Source organism: Pseudophryne corroboree, chromosome 12 (assembly GCF_028390025.1).
Source record: "Pseudophryne corroboree isolate aPseCor3 chromosome 12, aPseCor3.hap2, whole genome shotgun sequence".
NCBI lineage: Eukaryota > Metazoa > Chordata > Amphibia > Anura > Myobatrachidae > Pseudophryne > Pseudophryne corroboree.
In genome coordinates this window covers 78274997-78299881 of record NC_086455.1, presented here as the reverse complement: position 1 = coordinate 78299881, position 24885 = coordinate 78274997, and the positions used below count along the sequence as shown (strand labels likewise).

The 24885-nt window shown below is 48.3% G+C and overlaps 1 protein-coding gene and 1 pseudogene across 3 annotated transcripts in view; one reads left to right on the top strand and one right to left on the bottom strand.

Moving 5' to 3' along the window:
- DCAF4 (DDB1 and CUL4 associated factor 4) overlaps positions 1 to 24885 on the top strand; it is a 96353-nt gene that overhangs the window by 61207 nt on the left and 10261 nt on the right. For all 3 annotated transcript variants that reach the window (XM_063947685.1, XM_063947683.1, XM_063947684.1), the window contains one exon: positions 312 to 491. In XM_063947685.1, the coding sequence (XP_063803755.1) occupies positions 312 to 491 (180 nt within the window). The remainder of the gene's footprint in view (positions 1 to 311; positions 492 to 24885) is intronic.
- On the bottom strand, positions 14276 to 14394 carry LOC134981538 (5S ribosomal RNA; annotated as a pseudogene).

The following is a 24885-nucleotide window of genomic DNA, read 5'->3' as shown; positions in this document are numbered from 1 at the left end:
ATGCAATGACCTCCTTTACAAATAATTACTTTCCATGAATCCACCATTTGAGCAAATGGGCAAAAAAAGAGCAGAGTTGTGCTTAACCGATGTCCCAGTATTTCTCGTCTCCTTTCATGTGTGACCTGAGTTACAGTAGAAAGGGCTTTCTTCACTAAACGGCTATGGAAACTCAGGATAAGAGTGAACAATGTATGAAAATAAAAAGTTTGGTGTTTAGCATCAACGAGTTCATGTAACACCCTCAAACTGTCATCGCTGTTCTTTTCTGTTTTGCCTTTTACACTTTTTTTTGTTGGTTGTATTTACAGTCCTTGCTGCTCTATAATGGCCTTCGCTCTGGAGAGATATTCGCTATTGATATGCGAGTCCCTTCTCTGTCACCCACTAACTGGAGGAAAGCATTGTCCATCTCGCATGGCTCCAGCATCACCTGTCTGCAACTTCTCCAAGATGAGAACTACATGGTTGTAGCGGACATGTGTGGGCGGGTACGTTAAACATTTAAAGTTTTATATAATACCTTGCTAAGTGTTGTGTGTAAGCCGGCTTCAGTAACCGGTAATTACATTCTCGGTTATTTTTCTGTGCCTACAGTATAATACTACACATAGGGACAGTGTTAGCTGGTTTAAACCAAATGGTTTAAAAAATTTAAAAAAAACTTGTTTCTCTATCGTCCTAGTGGATGCTGGGGTTCCTGAAAGGACCATGGGGAATAGCGGCTCCGCAGGAGACAGGGCACAAAAAGTAAAGCTTTACGATCAGGTGGTGTGTACTGGCTCCTCCCCCTATGACCCTCCTCCAAGCCTCAGTTAGATTTTTGTGCCCGGCCGAGAAGGGTGCAATCTAGGTGGCTCTCCTAAAGAGCTGCTTAGAAAAGTTTAGCTTAGGTTTTTTATTTTACAGTGAGTCCTGCTGGCAACAGGATCACTGCAACAAGGGACTTAGGGGAGAAGAAGTGAACTCACCTGCGTGCAGGATGGATTGGCTTCTTGGCTACTGGACATCAGCTCCAGAGGGACGATCACAGGTACAGCCTGGATGGTCACCGGAGCCTCGCCGCCGGCCCCCTTGCAGATGCTGAAACGAGAAGAGGTCCAGAATCGGCGGCAGAAGACTCCTCAGTCTTCTTAAGGTAGCGCACAGCACTGCAGCTGTGCGCCATTTTCCTCTCAGCACACTTCACACGGCAGTCACTGAGGGTGCAGGGCGCTGGGAGGGGGGCGCCCTGGGAGGCAAATGAAAACCTTTTTTGGCTAAAAATACCTCACATATAGCCTCCGGGGGCTATATGGAGATATTTAACCCCTGCCAGAATCCGTTAAGAGCAGGAGACGAGGCCGCCGAAAAAGGGGCGGGGCCTATCTCCTCGGCACACAGCGCCATTTTCCCTCACAGAAAGGCTGGAGGGAAGGCTCCCAGGCTCTCCCCTGCACTACAGAAACAGGGTTAAAACAGAGAGGGGGGGCACTAATTTGGCGTTAGAAATATATAAAAAAGATGCTATAAGGGAAAACACTTATATAAGGTTGTCCCTATATAATTATAGCGTTTTTGGTGTGTGCTGGCAAACTCTCCCTCTGTCTCTCCAAAGGGCTAGTGGGTCCTGTCCTCTATCAGAGCATTCCCTGTGTGTGTGCTGTGTGTCGGTACGTGTGTGTCGACATGTATGAGGACGATGTTGGTGAGGAGGCGGAGCAATTGCCTGTAATGGTGATGTCACTCTCTAGGGAGTCGACACCGGAATGGATGGCTTATTTAGGGAATTACGTGATAATGTCAACACGCTGCAAGGTCGGTTGACGACATGAGACGGCCGACAAACAATTAGTACCGGTCCAGACGTCTCAAAAACACCGTCAGGGGTTTTAAAACGCCCGTTTACTTTAGTCGGTCGACACAGACAGGGACACTGAATCCAGTGTCGACGGTGAATAAAAAACGTATTCCTTATTAGGGCCACACGTTAAAGGCAATGAAGGAGGTGTTACATATTTCTGATACTACAAGTACCACAAAAGAGGGTATTATGTGGGATGTGAAAAAACTACCGTAGTTTTTCCTGAATCGGATAAATTAAATGAAGTGTGTGATGATGCGTGGGTTCCCCCCGATAGAAAATTATGGGCGGTATACCCTTTCCCGCCAGAAGTTAGGGCGCGTTGGGAAACACCCCTTAGGGTGGATAAGGCGCTCACACGCTTATCAAAACAAGTGGCGGTACCGTCTATAGATAGGGCCGTCCTCAAGGACCAGCTGACAGGAGGCTGGAAAATATCATAAAAAGTATATACACACATACTGGTGTTATACTGCGACCAGCGATCGCCTCAGCCTGGATGTGCAGAGCTGGGGTGGCTTGGTCGGATTCCCTGACTAAAAATATTGATACCCTTGACAGGGACAGTATTTTATTGACTATAGAGCATTTAAAGGATGCATTTCTATATATGCGAGATGCACAGAGGGATATTTGCACTCTGGCATCAAGAGTAAATGCGATGTCCATATCTGCCAGAAGATGTTATGGACACGACAGTGGTCAGGTGATGCAGATTCCAAACGGCACAAAGGTGTATTGCCGTATAAAGGAAGAGGAGTTATTTGGGGTCGGTCCATCGGACCTGGTGGCCACGGCAACTGCTGGAAAATCCACCGTTTTTACCCTAAGTCACATCTCTGCAGAAAAAGACACCGTCTTTTCAGCCTCAGTCTTTTCGTCCCTATAAGATCATATCTGCCCAGGGATAGAGGAAAGGGAAGAAGACTGCAGCAGGCAGCCCATTCCCAGGAACAGAAGCGTTCCACCGCTTCTGACAAGTTCTCAGCATGGCGCTGAGACTGTACAGGACCCCTGGATCCTACAAGTAGTATCCCAGGGGTACAGATTGGAATGTCGAGACGTTTCCCCTTCGCAGGCTCCTGAAGTCTGCTTTACCAAGGTCTCCCTCCGACAAGGAGGCAGTATGGGAAAAAATTCACAAGCTGTATTCCCAGCAGGTGATAATTAAATTACCCCTCCTACTACAAGAAAAGGGGTATTATTCCACACTATATTGTGGTACTGAAGCCAGAAGGCTAGGTGAGACTTATTCTAAAAAAAATTTTGAACACTTACAAAGGTTCAAATCAAGATGGAGTCACTCAGAGCAGTGATAACGAACCAGGAAGAAGGGGACTATATAGTGTCCCAGGACATCAGGGATGCTTACCTCTATGTCCCAAATTTGCCCTTCTCACTAAGGGTACCTCAGGTTCGTGGTGCAGAACTGTCACTATCAGTTTCAGACGCTGCCGTTTGGATTGTCCACGGCACCCCGGGTCTTTACCAAGGTAATGGCCGAAATGATGATTCTTCTTCGAAGAAAAGGCGTCTTAATTATCCCTTACTTGGACGATCTCCTGATAAGGGCATAGTCCAGGGAACAGTTGGAGGTCGGAGTAGCACTATCTCGGATACTGCTACAACAGCACGGGTGGATTCTAAATATTCCAAAATCGCAGCTGATCCCGACGACACGTCTGCTGTGCCTAGGGATGATTCTGGACACAGTCCAGAAAAAGGTGTTTCTCCCGGAAGAGAAAGCCAGGGAGTTATCCGAGCTAGTCAGGAACCTCCTAAAAACAGTGCATCATTGCACAAGGGTCCTGGTAAAAATGGTGGCTTCCTACGAAGCAATTCCATTCGGCAGATTTCACGCAAGAACTTTTCAGTGGGATCTGCTGGACAAATGGTCCGGATCGCATCTTCAGATGCATCAGCGGATAACCCTATATCCAAGGACAAGGGTGTCTCTCCTGTGGTGGTTATAGAGTGCTCATCTTCTAGAGGGCCGCAGATTCGGCATTCAGGATTGGATGCTGGTGACCACGGAGCCCAGCCGAGAGGCTGGGGAGCAGTCACACGAGAAAAAAAAATTTCCAGGGAGTGTGATCAAGTCTGGAGACTTTTCTCCACATAAATATACTGGAGCTAAGGGTAAATTTATAATGCTCTAAGCTTAGCAAGACCTCTGCTTCAAGGTCAGCCGGTATTGATCCAGTGGGAAAAACATCACGGCAGTCGCCCACGTAAACAGACAGGGCGACACAAGAAGCAGGAGGGCAATGGCAAAAACTGCAAGGACTTTTCGCTGGGCGGAAAATCATGTGATAGCACTGTCAGCAGTGTTTCATCCCGGGAATGGAAACTGGGAAGCAGACTTCCTCAGCAGGCACGACCTCCACCCGGGAGAGTGGAAACTTCATCGGGAAGTTTTTTCCACATGATTGTAAACCGTTGGGAAATACCAAAGGTGGACATGATGGCGTCCCGTCTGAACAAAAAACGGGACAGGTATTGCGCCAGGTCAAGAGACCCTCAGGCAATAGCTGTGGACTTTCTGGTAACACCGTGGGTGTACCAGTCGGTGTATGTGTTCCCTCCTCTGCTTCTCATACCTAAGGTGCTGAGAATTATAAGACGTAGAGGAGTAAGAACTATACTCATGGCTCCGGATTGGCCAAGAAGGACTTGGTACCCGGAACTTCAAGAGATGCTTACAGAGGTCTTATGGCCTCTGCCGCTAAGAAGGGACTTGCTTCAGCAAGTACCATGTCTGTTCCAAGACTTACCGCAGCTGCGTTTGTCGGCATGGCGGTGGAACGCCGGATCCTAAGGGAAAAAGGCATTCCGGAAGAGGTCATTCCTACCCTGGTCAAAGCCAGAAAGGAGGTGACCGCACAACATTATCACCACATGTGGCGAAAATATGTTGCGTGGTGTGAGGCCAGGAAGGCCCCACAAAGAAATTTCAACTCGGTCGTTTCCTGCATTTCCTGCAAACAGGAGTGTCTATGGGCCTCAAATTGGGGTCCATTAAGGTTCAAATTTCGGCCCTGTCGATTTTCTTCCAGAAAGAATTGGCTTCAGTTCCTGAAGTCCAGAAGTTTGTCAAGGGAGTATTGCATATACAACCCCCTTTTGTGCCTCCAGTGGCACTGTGGGATCTCAACGTAGTTCTGGGATTCCTCAAATCACATTGGTTTAAAACCAGTCAAATCTGTGGATTTGAAGCATCACATGAAAAGTGACCATGCTCTTGGCCCTGGCCTGGACCAGGCGAGTGTCAAATTGGTGGTTTTTTCTCAAAAAAGCCCATATCTGTTTGTCCATTCGGACAGGGCAGAGCTGCGGACTCGTCCCCAGTTCTCTCCCTAAGGTGGTGTCAGTGTTTCACCTGAACCAGCTTATTGTGGTGCCTTGCACCTACTAGGGACTTGGAGGACTCCAAGTTGCTAGATGTTGTCAGGGCCCTGAAAATATGTTCCAGGACGGCTGGAGTCAGGAAAACTGACTTGCTGTTATCCTGTATGCACCCAACAAACTGGGTGCTCTTGCTTCTAAGCAGACTATTGCTAGTTGGATGTGTAATACAATTCAGCTTGCACATTCTGTGGCAGGCCTGCCACAGCCAAAATATGTAAATGCCCATTCCACAAGGAAGGTGGGCTCATCTTGGGCAGCTGCCCGAGGGGTCTCGGCTTTACAACTTTGCCGAGCGGTTATTTAGTCAGGGGCAAACACGTTTGTAAAATCCTACAAATTTGATACCCTGGCTAAGGAGGACCTGGAGTTCTCTCATTCGGTGCTGCAGAGTCATCCGCACTCTCCCGCCCGTTTGGGAGCTTTGGTATTATCCCCATGGTCCTTTCAGGAACCCCAGCATCCACTAGGACGATAGAGAAAATAAGAATTTACTTACCGATAATTCTATTTCTCGGAGTCCGTAGTGGATGCTGGGCGCCCATCCCAAGTGCGGATTGTCTGCAATACTTGTACATAGTTACAAAAATCGGGTTATTATTGTTGTGAGCCATCTTTTCAGAGGCTCCGCTGTTATCATACTGTTAACTGGGTTCAGATCACAGGTTGTACAGTGTGATTGGTGTGGCTGGTATGAGTCTTACCCGGGATTCAAAATCCTTCCTTATTGTGTACGCTCGTCCGGGCACAGTACCTAACTGAGGCTTGGAGGAGGGTCATAGGGGGAGGAGCCAGTACACACCACCTGATCGTAAAGCTTTACTTTTTGTGCCCTGTCTCCTGCGGAGCCGCTATTCCCCATGGTCCTTTCAGGAACCCCAGCATCCACTACGGACTCCGAGAAATAGAATTATCGGTAAGTAAATTCTTATTTTTTTTTATTATGCTGTGACTACAGGCATAGCGCCGTGACTTCTTAAAAAAAACAACGTATTGTACTATAAACTAGTGTTTTTATGCAAAGTGTTTAATGACAAAATATAGGATACAGTACGTGAAAATTACATTTCTGCTGCGGGGTACACTGGGCTCCACAAGGAAAGACATACGGGGTGTAGAGTAGGATCTTGATCCGAGGCACCAACAGGCTGAAAAGCTTTGACTGTTCCCAGAATGCATAGCGCTGCCTCCTCTATAACCCCGCCTCCCTGCACAGGAGCTCAGTTTTGTAGTTGGTGCCGCAGATAGCAGGCACATAACAGAGGGACTGCGCTGAGCAGCCCTAAGAAGAGCTTTTTAGAAGAAAAGTGAAGACTTCAAGGGCAGCAGCAGTGTGTATATGTCTTTTGACACTCACTGCTGCAGCTCCATCTCTCCCCAGCGGCGCTGTACACTCCCGAGCCCTGGTTGCCGGGTAACTACAACAGGAGGCTCCGGTTTTCTGCCATGGTCAGGCACACACGACAGGGGCTCTCCGGGATCGCGTGGCCGCGCTTCGGGAGGTGGTGAGTGGGTCCCGCTTGCGGGACCCATTCTTTATTGCGATCCGGCGCGGTCAGTGGGAGGCGGGCCGCACGCGCTGGCGGTGGACACTGTGGCAGTACAGGCGATCCCACTAGACCACCAGGGCATGGGTGCAGGTCAGGTTTTATCTTAAAACCATTTTAATAGTAGCCCACAGTACCCGGTGGTTTTGCCAGCAGGGGGATAAGGCTTAGACCTGGAGCCCCTCCCCCAGCCCCAGGGCGCCATTTCCAGCAAGTGTTCCCGCCCTGGAGCTGCATCTCTGTCTTTTCCTCACTCCCTGTCAGTGTCTGGGCGCCATTTCTCTCAGCTACACTGTTCCTGGGACTGCTTGGGCAAATCCTCCTGTGTAAAGCCGCCTGGTTGTCAGCGCTGTGACTTTACATGACACTTAAGTATTCTACCTGCCTTTTTAGTCAGTGTTAGTTAAGAAAGAGTGCATTTAGTCAGGGTTTTCTAGTACAATTACTCTGTGATATGCATCCAGTTCTTACTGTGCAGTGTTATATCTATTGACTACATAGCTATGGGGGTCATTCCGAGTTGTTCGCTCGCAAGCGGATTTTAGCAGATTTGCTCATGCTAAGCCGCCGCCTACTGGGAGTGAATCTTAGCATCTTAAAATTGCGAACGATGTATTCGCAATATTGCGATTACACACCTCGTAGCAGTTTCTGAGTAGCTCCAGACTTGGCATCTGCGATCATTTCAGTGTTTGTCGTTCCTGGTTTGACGTCACAAACACACCCAGCGTTCGCCCAGACACTCCCCCGTTTCTCCGGCCACTCCTGCGTTTTTTCCGGAAACGGTAGCGTTTTTTCCCACACGCCCATAAAACGGCCTGTTTCCGCCCAGTAACACCCATTTCCTGTCAATCACATTACGATCGCCAGAACGATGAAAATGCCGTGAGTAAAATTCCAAACTGCATAGCAAATTTACTTGTCGCAGTGCGTACATTGCGCATGCGCATTAAGCGGAAAATCGCTGCGGTGCGAAGATTTTTACAGAGCGAACAACTCTGAATGACCCCCTATATAAGCTGGTCCAGTGCAGTATTATTGTTAGTAATAACCTCTGCATTGTACAACTGTGACTATATGTGTGTGCATTAGCTTGCGGAGTAGTTTCCATTCGTGTCTCTAACTCAACTTGCTATCCCTATATTCTATAACCTGAGGGGGCTTGGTGCGTCAGGTTTTATAATAATATAGGATATTCCCAAGATATACTCTGATACGTATTTTTCTCTGTGATTTTAGTCACCATATCACTCCTATATCTCTGCTAGTGCTGACTACACTGCGCAGGGGTTTGGGTAAGAGGTATTGTGCTGCTGCCAATTGTACTGTTACCTGATACTGCCAGTTATATCATGTCTGCTTCTGAAGGTAACGGTTCTGGGGCTGAACACACTGCCGGTGTCGCTGAAGCCACAGATCCATATGAGGAGAATATAGCAGCTGTGGGCTCTGGTTCTGGGGGCTCCTTGCCCCCAGTGGGACTGTGGCAACGGAGGTCCATAATGACCCACCGTGGGCTGCTTTTCCACGCTTCTATATACGCTAGTTAAAAAACTAACACCCCCTATGGGACCCCCTATGCCGGTGCAACCGTATGTGGTCCCTGCAGCTAATCCGCCGTGGGCGGACGATTTATCTACTCAATTGAAGTTGAATCAGTCCCTGACTACTAAAAAGACTGACCCTTGCTCGCCTAAGTCCAAGGGGTCCTTTAAGCGAGCTCTTATCTCCTCACAATCCACTGCTGTCACTGACACCTCGTCTGATGAAGATGGCACTTACACTGACCCCACAGATTCTGACTCGGATACTGCTGATGGGGAGGGTAGTTCACATGTGGATGTTCTTGATCTTTTGGAGGCTATTAAAATAATTTTACAGATTACGGATGATCCCGAGCCATCCATCCCTCCTAAGAAATCCGATAGGTTCAAGCGTCAGAAGGTGGTTTAACAAGTTTTACCTCACTCTGACCACCTAGTGGATATAAGTCGGGAACCCTGGGGAAACCCGGGTACGAAGTTTGCGCCTCAAAAGAAGATGCTGGCTCGCTATCCCCTCGCACCAGAGCTGTCTAAAAATTGGGTAACGCCTCCTCCAGTAGACTCGCATGTGGCTAGAATGGTGGTTTCCTCAGCTCTACCTATCACTACCGTCACGTCTCTAAAAGAGCCTACGGATAAACGTGTGGAGGGTTGTCTGAAAGCGATTTATACCCTCACGGATACTGCACAAAGGCCCAATATTGCAGCAGCATGGGCTGCAGAGGCTATTGAAGCATGGGCCTTGGAGTTAGAAGCTGAAATCTCTTCTGACCATGCTAGACAATGCTAGTCATATATTGTCAGAGCTTCTCGCTATATTAAAGAGGCGGCTTCTGATGCCGGTATCCTAGCAGCCAAGGCCTCTACTACATCAGTCCTGGCTCGCCGGATTTTGTGGCTGAGATCCTGGTCTGTGGATCTGGACTCTAGAAAAACCCTGGAGGTACTCCCTTTCAAGGGAGATATTCTGTTTGGGGAGGCTTTAAATAAGATTGTGGCTGACTTGGCTACTGCCAAAACTGCCTGTCTGCCAAGTACCGCTCCTTCTGTGTCGAAGGCTAAAGGTACTTCCTTTCGCCCCTTTCGTCCTTCAGGTAAAGCAAAAGGTCAGGCGTAAAACAAGCAGGCCCGCACTTCCAAACCTGGTAAGCCAATACCCAAAAGAGCCTGGGCGGCCCGTCAGCCAGCTTCCAAGACTGATAAGCCTACCGCATGACGGGGCGGGCCTCCCCCAGGGGGATCCCAGGGTGGGGGGCCGGCTTCTAGGGTATACCCAGGAATGGTTGAAGACCACTTCAGATGCCTGGGTACAGGAAGTCGTCACTCGAGGTTACGCCATAGCCTTCAAAAACAGACCCCCTCGTCGATTTTGCGGGACAGACGTCCCATTGGACCAAACAAAGGCAAACACTCTACATTCGGTGTTACAGACCCTCCTGGATACAGGAGTCGTAGTACAGGTGCCTCTTACGCAGAGGGGCCGGGGGTATTATTCTCTGCTGTTTCTAGTCCCGAAACCGAATGAGTCCTCCCGGCCCATTCTCAACCTCAAGGCATTGAACAGGTTTGTGAAGGTTTCCAAGTTCCGTATGGAAACCCTTCGCTCTATAGTTCTGGCCTTGGAACCTGGGGACTTCATGGTCTCCCTGGATATACAGGATGCTTACCTGCATATTCCTATAGCAGCGTCACATCAGCAATACCTGAGGTTTGCGATTGGCAACCTCCATTACCAGTTTTGGGCGTTACCTTTTGGTTTAACTACGGCTCTGCGAGTCTTCACCAAAGTTATGACTATGGTACTCCGCCGTCAAGGGGTCAAGATACTGCCGTATCTGGACGACTTGTTAATCCTGGCAAATTCCCCAGAACTTCTCCTACGTCATCTGGATATGACTGTCCAGTTTCTACAAGCCCACGGGTGGCTCATCAACTGGAAGAAATCCTCCCTGGTCCCTGCTTAGAGCATGGTGCACCTGGGAGCGCTATTGGACACTCACAACCAGAGGTTGTTCTTGTCTCAGGAGAAAGTCCTGAAGCTTCAGGACAGGATTCGTTGCTTCCTTTCTCGTCCGCAAGTGTCCATACATTCGGCGATGCAGGTGCTGGGCCTCATGGTAGCAGCATTCTACATGGTGGAGTATGCTCAATTCCATTCTCGCCCCTTCCAGAAGCTGATTCTAGCCAAGTGGGACGGCCTGCCTCACCGGATCAGGTCTCGCATGATCTCATTGACTCCGGAGGTCCGTCTGTCGCTGCTCTGGTGGCTCCAGGACCGACAATTGTGCAGGGGCCGTCCATTCTGGATATCCAACTGGGTCCTGTTGATGACAGATGCCAGTCTAAGAGGTTGGGGCGCGGTGCTGGAGCGACACTCCCTTCAGGGTCGGTGGACCAAGGAGGAATCTCTCCTCTCGATCAAAATTCTGGAATTGCGGGCAGTCTTCAATGCGTTGAACCTGGCCCAGCATTTAATTCAGAACCGTCCTGTTCAAGTACAGTCGGACAGCGCCACCACAGTGGCTTACATAAATCATCAAGGCGGTACTCGAAGCCGCTTGGCAATGAAGGAAGTCTCACGGATTCTACAATGGGTGGAACGCCATCTACCGGCCATATCGGCAATATTCATTCCGGGAGTCCTGAATTGGGAAGCAGACTTTCTCAGTCGTCAGGACGTACATGCCGGCGAGTGGGGCCTCCATCTAGAAGTGTTTCAACTCCTAGTGGAAAAGTGGGGCCTTCCAGACGTAGATCTGATGGCGTCTCGACACAATCACAAGGTTCCGGTCTTCGGAGCAAGGACAAGGGATCCTCAAGCAACATTCGTGGATGTTCTGGCGGTGCCGTGGAGGTTTCGGCTGCCGTACGTGTTCCCTCCGGTGTCACTCCTGCCCAGGGTACTTCGGAAGTTCAAGCAAGAAAATGGAAATCTGCTTCTCATAGCTCCAGCGTGGCCCAGACGGCACTGGTTCTCAGACCTGCAAGGCCTATCGTCAGATCGTCCAATTCTACTTCCACAACGCCCAATCCTCCTCGTTCAGGGCCCCTGTGTCTACCAGGACCTAGCCCGGCTGTCTTTGACGGCGTGGCTCTTGAAGCTTCCGTCTTAAGGGCTAAAGGGTTTTCTGAGGCGGTCATTCAAACTATGTTGCGGGCCCGGAAACCGGCTTCGGCTCGGATTTACTATAGGGTCTGGCATTCTTACTTTGGTGCGCATCTAACGATTATGACTCTTCCAAGTTTAGTATAGCCAAGTTGTTGGCTTTTCTTCAGCAGGGGCTGGACTTAGGCCTGCGTCTGGCCTCCCTCAAGATTCAAATATCTGCCTTGTCGGTGTGGTTTCAGAGAAAAATTGCAACCTTACCCGATGTGCATACCTTTACTCAGGGTGTGTTGCGTATCCAACCTCCCTATGTCCCGCCTGTGGCTCCTTGGAACTTGTCAGTGGTTTTGGAGGCGCTACAAGAGTCTCCGTTTGAACATCTTGGTTCAGCTGATCTTAAGTGGCTTTCCCTTAAGGTGGTGTTTCTGCTGGCTATTGCTTCAGCTAGAAGAGTGTCTGATTTGGGTGCCTTGTCCTGTAGTTCCCCATATCTGATATTTCACCGTGACCGGGCGGTTCTTAGGACTCGTCCCGGATATTTACCTAAGGTGGTTTCTTCGTTCCACCTTAACCAGGAGATTGTGGTTCTGGCACTTGTTTCTCCTGATCGGTCTCCCAAAGAGCGGTCTTTGGATGTGGTACGGGCTCTCCGTATCTATGTGAGGAGAACTGCTTCTATTAGGAAATCTGATTCTCTCTTTGTGCTGTTTGGATTTCACAAACGGGGCTGGCCTGCTCACAAGCAAACTTTGGCCAGATGGATTAGAATGGTGATTGCACATGCTTATGTGAGGGCTGGTCTCTCAGCTCCTGCTCACATTACGGCCTATTCTACTCGGTCTGTGGGACCTTCTTGGGCTGCCTGCCGTGGTGCGACCCTTGAACAATTGTGCAAGGCGGCTACGTGGTCCTCTGAACACGTTCATAAGGTTCCATGCCTTCGATACTGCCGCTTCCCAGGATGCTTCCTTTGGACGCCGGGTTCTTGTGCCCGCTACAGTGCGTCCCCTCCCATAAGGAACTGCTTTAGGACATCCCCTATGTTTTTCCTTGTGCCGCCCAAACCCCGCAGCAGAAAATGAGTTTTATGGTAAGAACTTACCTTTGTTAAAACTCTTTCTGCGAGGTACACTGGGCTCCACAAGGCGCCCACCATGACGCACTTGGCTTCTTTGGGTTGGTATGGCATTAGCCGCTGACACTTCTCCCGTCGTGAGAGTGTGGTGTATGTGGCTACTAACCGTTGTCGTCTCTCTTCCTGCTACTGCATTGGGCTGATTAACTAAAAACTGAGCTCCTGTGCAGGGAGGCGGGGTTATAGAGGAGGCGGCGCTATGCATTCTGTCAAAGCTTTTCAGCCTGTTGGTGCCTCGGATCAAGATCCTACTCTACACCCCCTATGTCTTTCCTTGTGGAGCCCAGTGTACCTCACAGAAAGTTTTAACAAAGGTAAGTTCTTACCATAAAACTCATTTTCAATTAACTGCTAACATTTTAGTATATTTATGCTGCTAAAGGATCGTAGTATATTGTGTGATTACTGAAAATCTATAATATTTATTGCGTATCTATTTCCTGCATGTGTTAACATTGAACACACATGGAAGTTTGTTGAAGTGGATGCAAACACTGCTAATTTCCACATTTTATTTGAACTGTGCTAGGTAACCTGCAACTTTATCTTCTGCAATAATCTCATTCCTGCAACTTTTCATGCTTATTTGAACTGTGCTAGATAACCTGTAACTTTACTTATAATTAGTTATTCCTAGCCACTACTAAAGTAGGAAATCACAGTGTACTGGTGGGGGATGTACTGGTTTGTTGATGTTCACACCTACTGCAATCCTTTTGTTGTGGGTGGGGTTTCAGAGGGTGGGTGCTGCTAGCAATCAAGCGTGTATCCCTGTTTGCATGTATATTTAATCAGTACATATCTGGCTGCAAAGCATCGTAGCTGTTAAGTATGTTAGTGCAAAGTATGCGGATATGAAATTTGGAGATATAAGGAAACAGAAGGACAGCAGCCTATTTTCCCCCACCTCTACAAATGGCCTGCAATCAACATACTACAGTGAGTTACCAAATCCACTACCACCAACGCCTGGACACTGAACTACCTGTCTGATTAAGTAACAGTATTGGGTGGGAGTTTTTAGGAATCTGCACTGGTCCAGATTGTACGATAGTTTAAATTCAATTGGTATAAATCATATGTGACAGGATATATTCAAACCAACATGAAGCTACTGACTTCGCCTAATGAGGCTTTTAAAGTAGAACAAGGTTGGTGGTTCTCCTAGACATCAGTTCCAAAACAAACTGTAGAGAGGTTTGCGCAAGAGGCAAAAAAGGGGGACTATTGATAATGTCTCTCAGGGGCACACTTGATTCTGTATATTGGAAAGATAGGATAAGATATGGTAATGTGTGGGTAGGAAAAGATAAAACTTAACTTTTAATCACAGACGAAAGGATACTAAAATTATTGCTGTACATCAGCAATATAGTTAAAACAAGTATTAAACAAAAATAATGTTGACGATACAATTTGTAACTCACTTGTATAAAGAGGGTGACAGAAAGTTTATTTGTAAACCCCCTGATTTGTAAGTGAGTATTGATGTTTGACGTTTATCAAAAGCGAAAATATAAATATTCCTATTATCTCTGAGACTATGATGTTATATACATTTGTATATTCATATGAGAGATAATGGAAAACCGGCTTGTGTAAAATCCGGACTCCTGGAAGTGGGTCAACTGCGGTAATAGAATACAAGGCTCGACTAGAATTAAATTTGCTGATCAGCAGAAGATATATTCCTTGGTGCTACAGTACCCGGTATTACCAGAGGGTCACCCTTTCTGGTACTGACCTTGCCCAATGCTGCTTGGCTTCCAAGATCAGACGAGATCGGGCATGTCCAGCATGGTATGACTGTAGAAAGTCAGGTGAGTGCCTATCTGCTGGGGGGATGGCTATTGCTTGAGCTATTTGGGACAGATTGGTCCAATGGATGGCGTTGTCAAAAGCCAAATATTTGCCCAAGAAGCAGCTTGAACAAAAAACACCACAATATTAATGAGAAAAATGGTGCGGAATGATTTGTTTCTTTTATGGGAATTCCCCCACAAAGGAATTAAGGTAAGAACACATGCCAAATTTCCCACAAAGAAAATGTGGTATGGCAATAAACAAAGTGATATGTCCTAATTGATGGAATATATCTTTGAAATTGAAGGTGCCGTAAAGATTCACCTTTACGTTAATTTCCAAAAATACATTAAATATATCAGAAAATAATTATAAACATTGAATATATCAACGCAATAATACAGCCTGAGTGGATAGTACGGAAATATCAGAATTGCAAATGCGTTCTAGAAATAATGCCAAAATGATATATGCTGAAACATAACATTTGACATAGGATCCAGCACATAAGCTGCCCAAGCTGCTATCTGTCTGCTTGCAGGAAAAACAATTGTGTTACAATAATTGTCACAGAAGAAATTGCTGAATATATTGCGACAATGATGACTCATATAGTAGTAACATGAAAATTCACATAAACATTCTGCACATGAACTGCATTGGCAGCTATCTATCTGTTATGGAAAAAATACAATTGTGTTTAAATACTCATCATGCAGATAAATTACTGAATAGATTGCAAAAATACCATTGGCTGACTCAAATAGCACCATGAAAAACCACATACACTCCAGCACAGTAGCTGTCCGTCTATTGAAGAGAGATACAAAAGTATTTAAACAATTGTCACAATTTGTGAAGACAGAGTGTATATAAATAAATACTGGTAATAGTATTGCAAAAGCAAAGCTCTCCTGCTGCAGGGATGTGTGTAATCTAAAAATTACCTGACTGAGCTAATAGCTCTGACTCTGGAAGTAATGGCTTAAATGCACAAGTAATAGGCTAATAAGCAGTTTCCCTGCACTGGGTGAATACCCAGTGTGTGTGTACAATCACCGAATCACCGAAAAAAAAAATGTCAGGCAACAAACTGGTTGCTATGGAAACAGTCCCGTCTGTGCAGCATGCACAGAGTGGAGGAAATTTCTCCCCTGTACCGGCACTGGACACAAGGGGACTGGGACCAAACCAAAAGGGCTAATGCCAGCTGCAGCAGGCGAAGCTGTACTTGCTGTGTGTGAGCTGGAGGGGAGTCCGCCCGTCGGAGCTCCGTTACGGAGGTCCCGGAAGTCGGGTGCCGGTCCGGAAGTGACACGCGTTTCGCTGGGAGGAGCTTGTTCACATGATTAAGTAACAGCCCTACTGCTCTCACACATTGCTCACACTCCTCATTTATACAATCAACAACCGCTGTGTATCCATCTCAGCCTTTCTGTTCCTTCCATTTATTTCTTAAAATCCTCTTTGCACTGTCTTTGCCTTCATTACACCCCACCTTCTCCTTGTTAATTCAGTATTACACCCACACCATTCTATTCCTCAGAGCAACACTACTGTACTGGAATTATGGCTCCTCGATCCTGTACCATACCAATCCTCACTGCCAGGTCTCACCCCCCACAAATTGCATATCATCCACATACTCTCGGAACCCAGCCAACCTTATCACCATCTCCCCTGTACCCTCCCTTCCTTTCTCCTGTGAACTCTGGAATGCTAGATCAAGCTGCCAACTATCCACAACCTCTTCATCTCCCACTTTTTTTTCTTTTTTTTTTTTTTTAACCTTCTCGCCATCACTGAAATCTGGCTTTCCTCCTCTGACACCACCTCCCCTGCTGCGCTCTCCTACGGAGGCCTCTCCTTCACCCACACGGTCAGACCTGATTACCACCAGGGTGGAGGCGTGGGCATCCTTCTCTCCCCAAACTGCACCTTTCGTGTCATCCCACCTTAGCCCTCCCTCACCATCTCCTCCTTTTGAGGTCCACACTATCCGCCTCTCTTACCCCATTCACCTCCTTATGACAGTGATCTACCGCCCCCCTGGCCACTGTTCCCCTTTCCTTTCACAACTTTGCTGCCTTGCTTCCCCACTTTCTCTCCTCCGACCTCCCCTCTGTCATCCTCTGTCACTTTAACATCCCTATTGACATCATTAATGCTGCTTCCACTAATCTTCTCGCCCTTTCCACCTCCTTTGGACTTTCTCACTGGACCTCCACCCCTACTCATAATCTCGGCCACTCCCACGACCTTGTCTTCACCCACCGATGTGATCTCTCTGATTTCTCAAACTCTTCCTTCCCTCTCTGACCACCATCTACTTTCTTTACCCTCTCATCCTCCTTCCTCCTCTACGTGCCCAGACCCACCACCACCTGACGCAATCTCGGGTCTCTCGTCCCCACTTTCATGTCCTCCCTCGAGACTTTTTCCTCTCTCCTCTTTCCACTATGACCTGTCCCAACCAGGCAGCCTCCTTCTATAACTCTTCCCTAGCTGCTGCTCTCAACTCTGTGGCCCGCCCTCTCCTCTGTCCCCCTTCGCCGCTCCAAACCCCAACCCTGGCACACCAAACTAACACATTTCTTACAAAAATGCTCATGTTTATTCTCTCCTCCTCCTACAGCTCTGCTCTTTCCCCTGTCAAGCAATCCTTTTTCGCTTACGTCCTAGAGGATGCTGGGGACTCCGTAAGGACCATGGGGTATAGACCGCAGGAGACATGGGCACTATAAAGAACTTTAGAATGGGTGTGCACTGGCTCCTCCCTCTATGCCCCTCCTCCAGACCTCAGTGAGATCCTGTGCCCAGAGGAGACTGGGTGCATTACAGGGGAGCTCTCCTGAGTTTCTCTGAAAAAGAATTTTGTTAGGTTTTTTATTTTCAGGGAGCACTGCTGGCAACAGGCTCCCTGCATCGTGGGACTGAGGAGAGAGAAGCAGACCTACTTAAATGATAGGCTCTGCTTCTTAGGCTGCTGGACACCATTAGCTCCAGAGGGAGTTGGAACGCAGGTCTCGCCTCGCCGTTCATCCCGGAGCCGCGCCGCCGTCCTCCTCGCAGAGCCGGAAGATAGAAGCCGGGTGAGTATACGAAGATTGAAGACTTCAAAGGCAGCTGAAGACTTCAGATCTTCTATGAGGTAATGCGCAGCGGTAACGCTGCGCGCCATTGGTCCCACACACTACACACACTGCAGGCACGGATGGGTGCAGGGCGCAGGGGGGGCGCCCTGGTCAGCAATAAACCTCTAGGACTGGTTCATATGGATATATAGGCTGCGGTGGCAATAGATTTTAGAATCCCCCGCCAGTATAAAGAAATTTGAGCGGGACCGAAACCCGCCGCTGAGGGGGCGGAGCTTGATCTCACAGCACTAACCAGCGCCATTTTCTCCACAGCAGACTGCAGAAGCTGGCTCCCCGGACTCTCCCCTTCTGAACACTGTGACAGAGGGCAAAAAAAGAGGAGGAGGGGGGGGGGCGGGGGGCACTTGTAAGGCGCAGTGAGTGTATAGATTTATCTATATGATTATATAAAAGCGCTGTTTATCTGGGAATTTTGTTTCCAGGGTTATTGGCGCTGGGTGTGTGCCGGCATGCTCTCTTTCTGTCTCTCCAAAGGGCCTTATCGGAGGAACTCTCTCTATATATATATATATATATATATATATATATATATATATATATATATATAATGTATATGTATATTTATATGTATATGTATGTATGTATATATATATATATATATGTATGTGTATATGTATGTGTGTATATATATATATATATATATATATATATATATATATATATATATATATATATATATATATATATATATATATAATCACACACAATCCCTGTGTGTGGGGGGTGTCTGTACACCTGTGTCGGCATGTCTGAGGCGGAAGTTTCTTCAAGGGAGGAGGTGGAGCAGATTGTGGTGTCTCCGTCGGCAATGCCGACACCTGATTGGTTGGACATGTGGAATGTTTTAAATGCAAATGTGACCTTGTTACATAAGAGATTGGACAAAGTAGAGTCCAGGGATAATACTGGGAGTCAATCAATGGCTTTGACTGTGTCACAGGGCCCTTCTGGGTCTCAAAATCGTCCCCTATCCCAAATAGCCGACACTGATACCGACACGGATTCTGACTCCAGTGTCGACTACGATGATGCAAGGCTACACTCAAGGGTGGCCAAAAGTATTCATTATATGATTATTGCAATAAAAGATGTTTTGCATATCACAGATGACCCCTCTGTCCCTGACACGAGGGTACACATGTTTAAGGAAAAGAAACCTGAGGTAACATTTTCCCCATCGCATGAGCTGAATGCGTTATTTAAAAAAGCTTGGGAAACTCCAGACAAAAAACTGCAGATTCCCAAAAGAGTTCTTATGGCGTATACTTTCCCAGCACAGGACAGGGTAGGGTGGGAATCCTCGCCCAGGGTGGACAAATCTTTGACGCGCTTATCCAAAAAGGTGGCGCTACCGTCCCCAGACACGGCAGCTCTCAAAGATCCTGCTGATCGCAGACAGGAAACGACTTTAAAATCAATTTATACACATACTGGTGCTTTACTCAGACCGGCTATAGCATCTGCTTGGGTCTGTAGCGCGGTAGCAGCTTGGACAGATACCTTGTCAGCTGATCTTGATACCCTAGATAGGGATACCATTTTGTTGACCTTAGGTCACATCAAGGACGCAGTCTTATATATGAGAGACGCTCAGAGAGATGTCGGACTACTAGGTTCAAGGGCCAACGCGATGGCGGTCTCGGCTAGGCGAGCACTGTGGACCCGCCAATAGACGGATGATGCCGACTCAAAGATGCATATGGAAGTTTTACCTTACAAGGGTGAGGTTTTATTTGGGGAAGGTCTCTCGGACCTGGTTTCCACAGCTACCGCGGGTAAATCTACCTTTTTACCTTATGTTCCCCCACAGCAAAAGAAAACTCCTCAATATCAGATGCAGTCCTTTCGGTCGCATAAGTCCAGAAGAGGTCGGGGCTCTTCCTTCCTCGCCAGAGGTAAGGGTAGAGGGAAGAGAATGCCTGCTACCGCCAGTTCCCAGGAATAGAAGTCCTCCCCGGCTTCTACTAAATCCACCGCATGGCGCTGGGGCTCTCCTGAGGGAGGCCGCTCCGGTGGGGGCACGTCTTCGACTCTTCAGCCACATCTGAGTTCAGTCGGACGTGGATCCTTGGGCGATGGAAATTGTATCCCAGGGCTACAAGCTGGAATTCGAAGACGTGCCTCCTCGTCGATTCTTCAAATCTGCTTTACCAGCTTCTCCCCCAGAGAGGGAGATAATTTTAGCTGCAATTCAAAAGCTATGTCAACAGCAAGTGATTATCAAGGTTCCCCTAACGCAACAGGGGAAGGGGTACTATTCAACCCTATTTGTGGTCCTGAAACCGGATGGCTCGGTCAGACCCATTCTAAATCTAAAATCCCTGAACCTGTTTTTAAAAAGGTTCAAGTTCAAGATGGAATCGCTCAGGGCAGTCATCTCCAGCCTGGAAGGGGGGGATTTTATGGTGTCATTGGACATAAAGGATGCATACCTTCACGTCCCCATATATCCTCCTCATCAGGCATACCTGAGATTCGCTGTACAGGACTGTCATTACCAGTTTCAGACGTTGCCGTTTGGGCTTTCCACGGCCCCGAGGGTGTTCACCAAGGTAATGGCGGAAATGATGGTGCTCCTACGCAGGCAAGGAGCCACAATTATCCCTTACTTGGACGATCTCCTGATAAAAGCGAGATCAAAGGAACAGTTGCAGAAAAGCGTGTTGCTCTCCCTGGCAGTACTACAGCAACATGGATGGATTCTAAATCTACCAAAGTCGCAGTTGGTTCCAACGACTCTGCTGGCTTTCTTAGGTATGATTCTGGACACAGAACAGAAGAGGGTTTTTCTCCCGAGGGAAAAAGCCCAAGAACTTCAGAACATGATGAGAGACCTGTTAAAACCGAAAAGAGTGTCAGTCCATCAGTGCACTCGAGTACTGGGAAAAATGGTGGCGACCTACGAGGCCGTCCCCTTCGGCAGGTTTCATGTGAGGACTTTTCAGTGGGATCTTCTGGACAAGTGGTCCGGGTCCCACCTTCAAATACATCAGAAAATAACTCTGTCCCCCAGGGCCAGGGTGTCTCTCCTGTGGTGGCTCCAGAGTGCTCACCTTCTAGAGGGTCGCAGATTCGGCATCCAGGACTGGGTTCTGATGACCACGGACGCGAGCCTCCGAGGATGGGTGCAGTCACACAAGGAAGGAATTTTTAGGGACTGTGGTCAAGCCAGGAGGCTTGTCTACACATCAACATACTGGAATTAAGGGCCATATACAACGGCCTACGACAAGCGGAGAATATTCTTCGCGACCTACCGGTTCTGATTCATTCAGACAACGTCACAGCCGTGGCTCATGTAAACCGCCAAGGCGGGACAAGGAGCAGAGTGGCAATGGCGGAAGCCACCAGGATTCTGCGCTGGGCAGAAAATCACGTAAGCACTCTGTCGGCGGTATTCATTCCGGGAGTGGACAACTGGGAAGCAGACTTCCTCAGCAGACACGATCTCCATCCAGGAGAGTGGGGACTTCATCAAGAAGTTTTTGCAGAGATAACAAGTCTTTGGGGACTTCCTCAAATAGACATGATGGCATCACGCCTCAACAAGAAGCTTCGGAGGTATTGTGCCAGGTCAAGGGACCCTCAGGCAGTAGCGGTGGACGCTCTCGTGACACCATGGGTGTTTCAGTTGGTCTATGTGTTCCCTCCCCTTCCTCTCATCTCAAAGATACTGAGAATCATAAGGCGAAAAAGAGTGCAGACAATACTCATTGTTCCAGATTGGCCTCGAGGGGCCTGGTATTCAGATCTTCAGGAGCTGCTCACAGAAGATCCATGGCCTCTTCCTCTCAGGGAGGACCTGTTACAGCAGGGGCCCTGCATGTTCCAAGACTTACTGCGGTTACGTTTGACGGCATGGCGGTTGAACACCAAATCCTAGCTGGGAAGGGTATTCCGGAGGAAGTCATCCCTACTCTGATAAAGGCTAGGAAGGAGGTGACGGCGAAACATTATCACCGTATCTGGAGTAAGTATGTTTCTTCATGTGAAGCCAAGAATGCTCCTACGGAAGACTTCCACTTGGGCCGGTTTTCTCCACTTTCTACAGACTGGAGTGGATATGGGCCTAAAGTTAGGCTCCATTAACGTACAGATTTCGGCCCTTTCTATATTCTTCCAGAAAGAATTGGCTTCTCTCCCAGAAGTCCAGACTTTTGTAAAGGGAGTGCTGCACATTTAGCCTCCTTTTGTGCCCCCAGTGGCACCATGGGACCTTAACGTGGTGTTACAGTTCCTAAAATCTCACTGGTTTGAGCCTCTTCAAACTGTTGAGTTAAAATTTCTCACGTGGAAGGTGGTCATGTTATTGGCCTTGGCATATGCAAGGCGGGTGTCAGACTTGGCGGCCTTGTCTCATAAGAGCCCCTATCTCATTTTCCATGTGGATAGAGCAGAGTTGAGGACTCTTCCTCAATTTTTGCCTAAGGTGGTGTCATCGTTTCATATGAACCAACCTATTATATCGCTGGATCTGCAACACGATTCAGCAGGCTCATTCTACGGCTGGATTGCCGGTACCAAATTCAGTAAAGGCCCATTCCACTAGGAAGGTGGGCTCTTCTTGGGCGGCTGCCCGAGGCGTCTCGGCTTTACAGCTTTGCCGAGCAGCTACTTGGTCGGGTTCAAACACTTTTGCTAAATTCTACAAGTTTGATACCCTGGCTGATGAGGACCTCATGTTTGCTCAATCGGTGCTGCAGAGTCATCCGCACTCTCCCGCCCGGTCTGGAGCTTTGGTATAATCCCCATGGTCCTTACGGAGTCCCCAGCATCCTCTAGGACGTAAGAGAAAATAAGATTTTAAACCTACCGCTAAATCTTTTTCTCCTAGTCCGTAGAGGATGCTGGGTGCCCGTCCCAGTGCGGACTAAATTCTGCAAGACTTGTATATAGTTTTTGCTTACATAAGGGTTATGTTACAGTTTTGATCAGTCTCGGGCTGATGCTGTTTTGTTTCATACTGTTAACAGGTTAGTATATTCCATGTTATACGGTGTGGATGGTGTGGGCTGGTATGAATCTTGCCCTTAGATTAACAAAATCCTTTCCTCGTACTGTCTGTCTCCTCTGGGCACAGTTTCTCTAACTGAGGTCTGGAGGAGGGGCATAGAGGGAGGAGCCAGTGCACACCCATTCTAAAGTTCTTTATAGTGCCCATGTCTCCTGCGGAGCCCGTCTATACCCCATGGTCCTTACGGAGTCCCCAGCATCCTCTACGGACTAGGAGAAAAAGATTTACTGGTAGGTTTAAAATCTTATTTTCCAAGTACTCATCTCTTCTCAGTCCTCCTGCCATGCCGTCTCTTTGAAACTTTCAGCACTCTCCTTCACTCCCCTCCCATCACTGACTTTGACTCCTTCTTCATCTCCAAAATTGAGGACATCCGACATGACATCTCCCGCCGTCACCCCTCTGCTACCTCCCTGTCCCCCATCATCCCTCCCCTCCATCTATCCCATCCTGTCCACCTTCCGTCCCGCTTCAGACAAGGATGTCCACTCCCTCATCTTATCCTCCTCCACCTGCCCCCTGGGCCCCCTTCCGTCCCGTCTTCTCAGCTTCCTTTCCCCCTCTGCCTGCTCCCACCTTGCTCACCTCTTTAACCTATCGCAACTCTACCGGCATCTTCACCTCACCATTCAATCATGCTCTGGTCTCACCAATCCTCAAAAAGAACCACCATCAAACCTTCATCACCCACTATCTACTGCCCCATCTCTCTTCTCCCTTTCGCCTCCAAATTACTTGAACGACTTGTCTACAGCCGTCTCTCACAAGCTACCTCTCTGACAACTCCATCCACGATCCACTATTATCTGGCTTTCGCCCACTCCACTCCACTGAGACTGCCCTGGTGAAAGTCACCAATGACCTACTTTCGGCCAAATCCAGGGGCCACTTCTCTCTGCTCATCCTACTGGACCTCTCTGTCTTTGACACTGTGAATCATCCTCTCCTCCACACACTCCAAAACGCTGGGCTCTCTAGCACTGTCCTTGACTGGTTTTCCTCTTACCTTACTAACTGCTCCTTCTCTGTGTCTGCCTCCGGCACCACCTCGCACCCTTCCATCCTCCTGTTGGTGTCCTAAGGGTTCTGTCCTTGGCCCCCTTCTGTTCTCCCTGTACACCTCTTCCCTGGGTTCGCTCATTAACTCCTTTGGCCTTCAATACCACCTCTATGCTGATGACACACAACTCTACCTCTTCTCTCCTGATCTGTCCCCCTCTGTCCTCTCTCAGGTTTCCAGCTGCCTTTCCGCAATCTCCTCCTGGATGGATGTCTGAGCGCTCTATGAAGCCCAACATGGACAAAACTGAACTCATCATCTCCCCCCCCCCCCCCCCCCATCCACAGCAACACCCCCGACCATTATCTCTATCATTGTTGACAATACCACCATCTCTCCCGTTCCCCAACTCCGCTGCTTGGGTGTGACTCTTGACTCCTCCCTCTCCTTTGCACCCCACATCCAAGCTCTGGCACAATACTGTATGTTCCAGCTATGCAACATTGCTCGTATCAGGCCATTTCTCTCCCAGAGTGCAACTAAACTTATCATCCACTCACTGGTCCTCTCACGACTCGACTACTGCAATGTTCTCCTCACTGGCCTCGCTTGCTCCCATCTTCCCATCTTGCTCCACTCCAATCTGTCCTGAACTCCGCAGCTAGGCTTATCTTCCTCTCCCGCCGCTCCACATCTGCCACTCCCCTTCGACAAAATCTACACTAGCTCCCATTCCCCTACAGAATCCTCTTCAAACTCCTCACCCTCACATACAAGGCCATCTCTAATTCCACTGCTCCCTACATCTCCGACTTCCTCTCCCTTCATACTCCCTCCCGCACCCTACGGTCGACCAATGACCGTTGCCTATCCACCGCCCTGGTCACTGCTTCCCATGCTTGAGTTCAAGACTATGCCCGTACTTTAGACTCTCCCCTACCTTGCAAAGCTTCAAACGGGCACTAAAAACCCACCTATTCATCAAAGCATACCCTCCCGATGCATAACCTAGTCCTGAGGCTGCTCCTCCATCCCCCTGCCTCATGCCTTGAACATCTCAGCTTTGCTTGCATCAGGCTACCTCCCGCTTGCTTGCACCTCATGTCAGCTGTCTGTCGACACTTCCCACTAGATTGTTAGCTCTTCAGTGCAGGGCGCTCTCTCCTCTTGTTATCTAAGCCCTCTTCTCGACACATTTCACTCGCAGCTCTCCCCTACTCAGCTACCATCTTTACCCACTTTTTCTCCTGCTGGTAAAGGCTCATCTCCATCTATGGCCACCAGCCCCTAGTAGTACAATGATCACTACTTACAACTTAGCTGTATTATG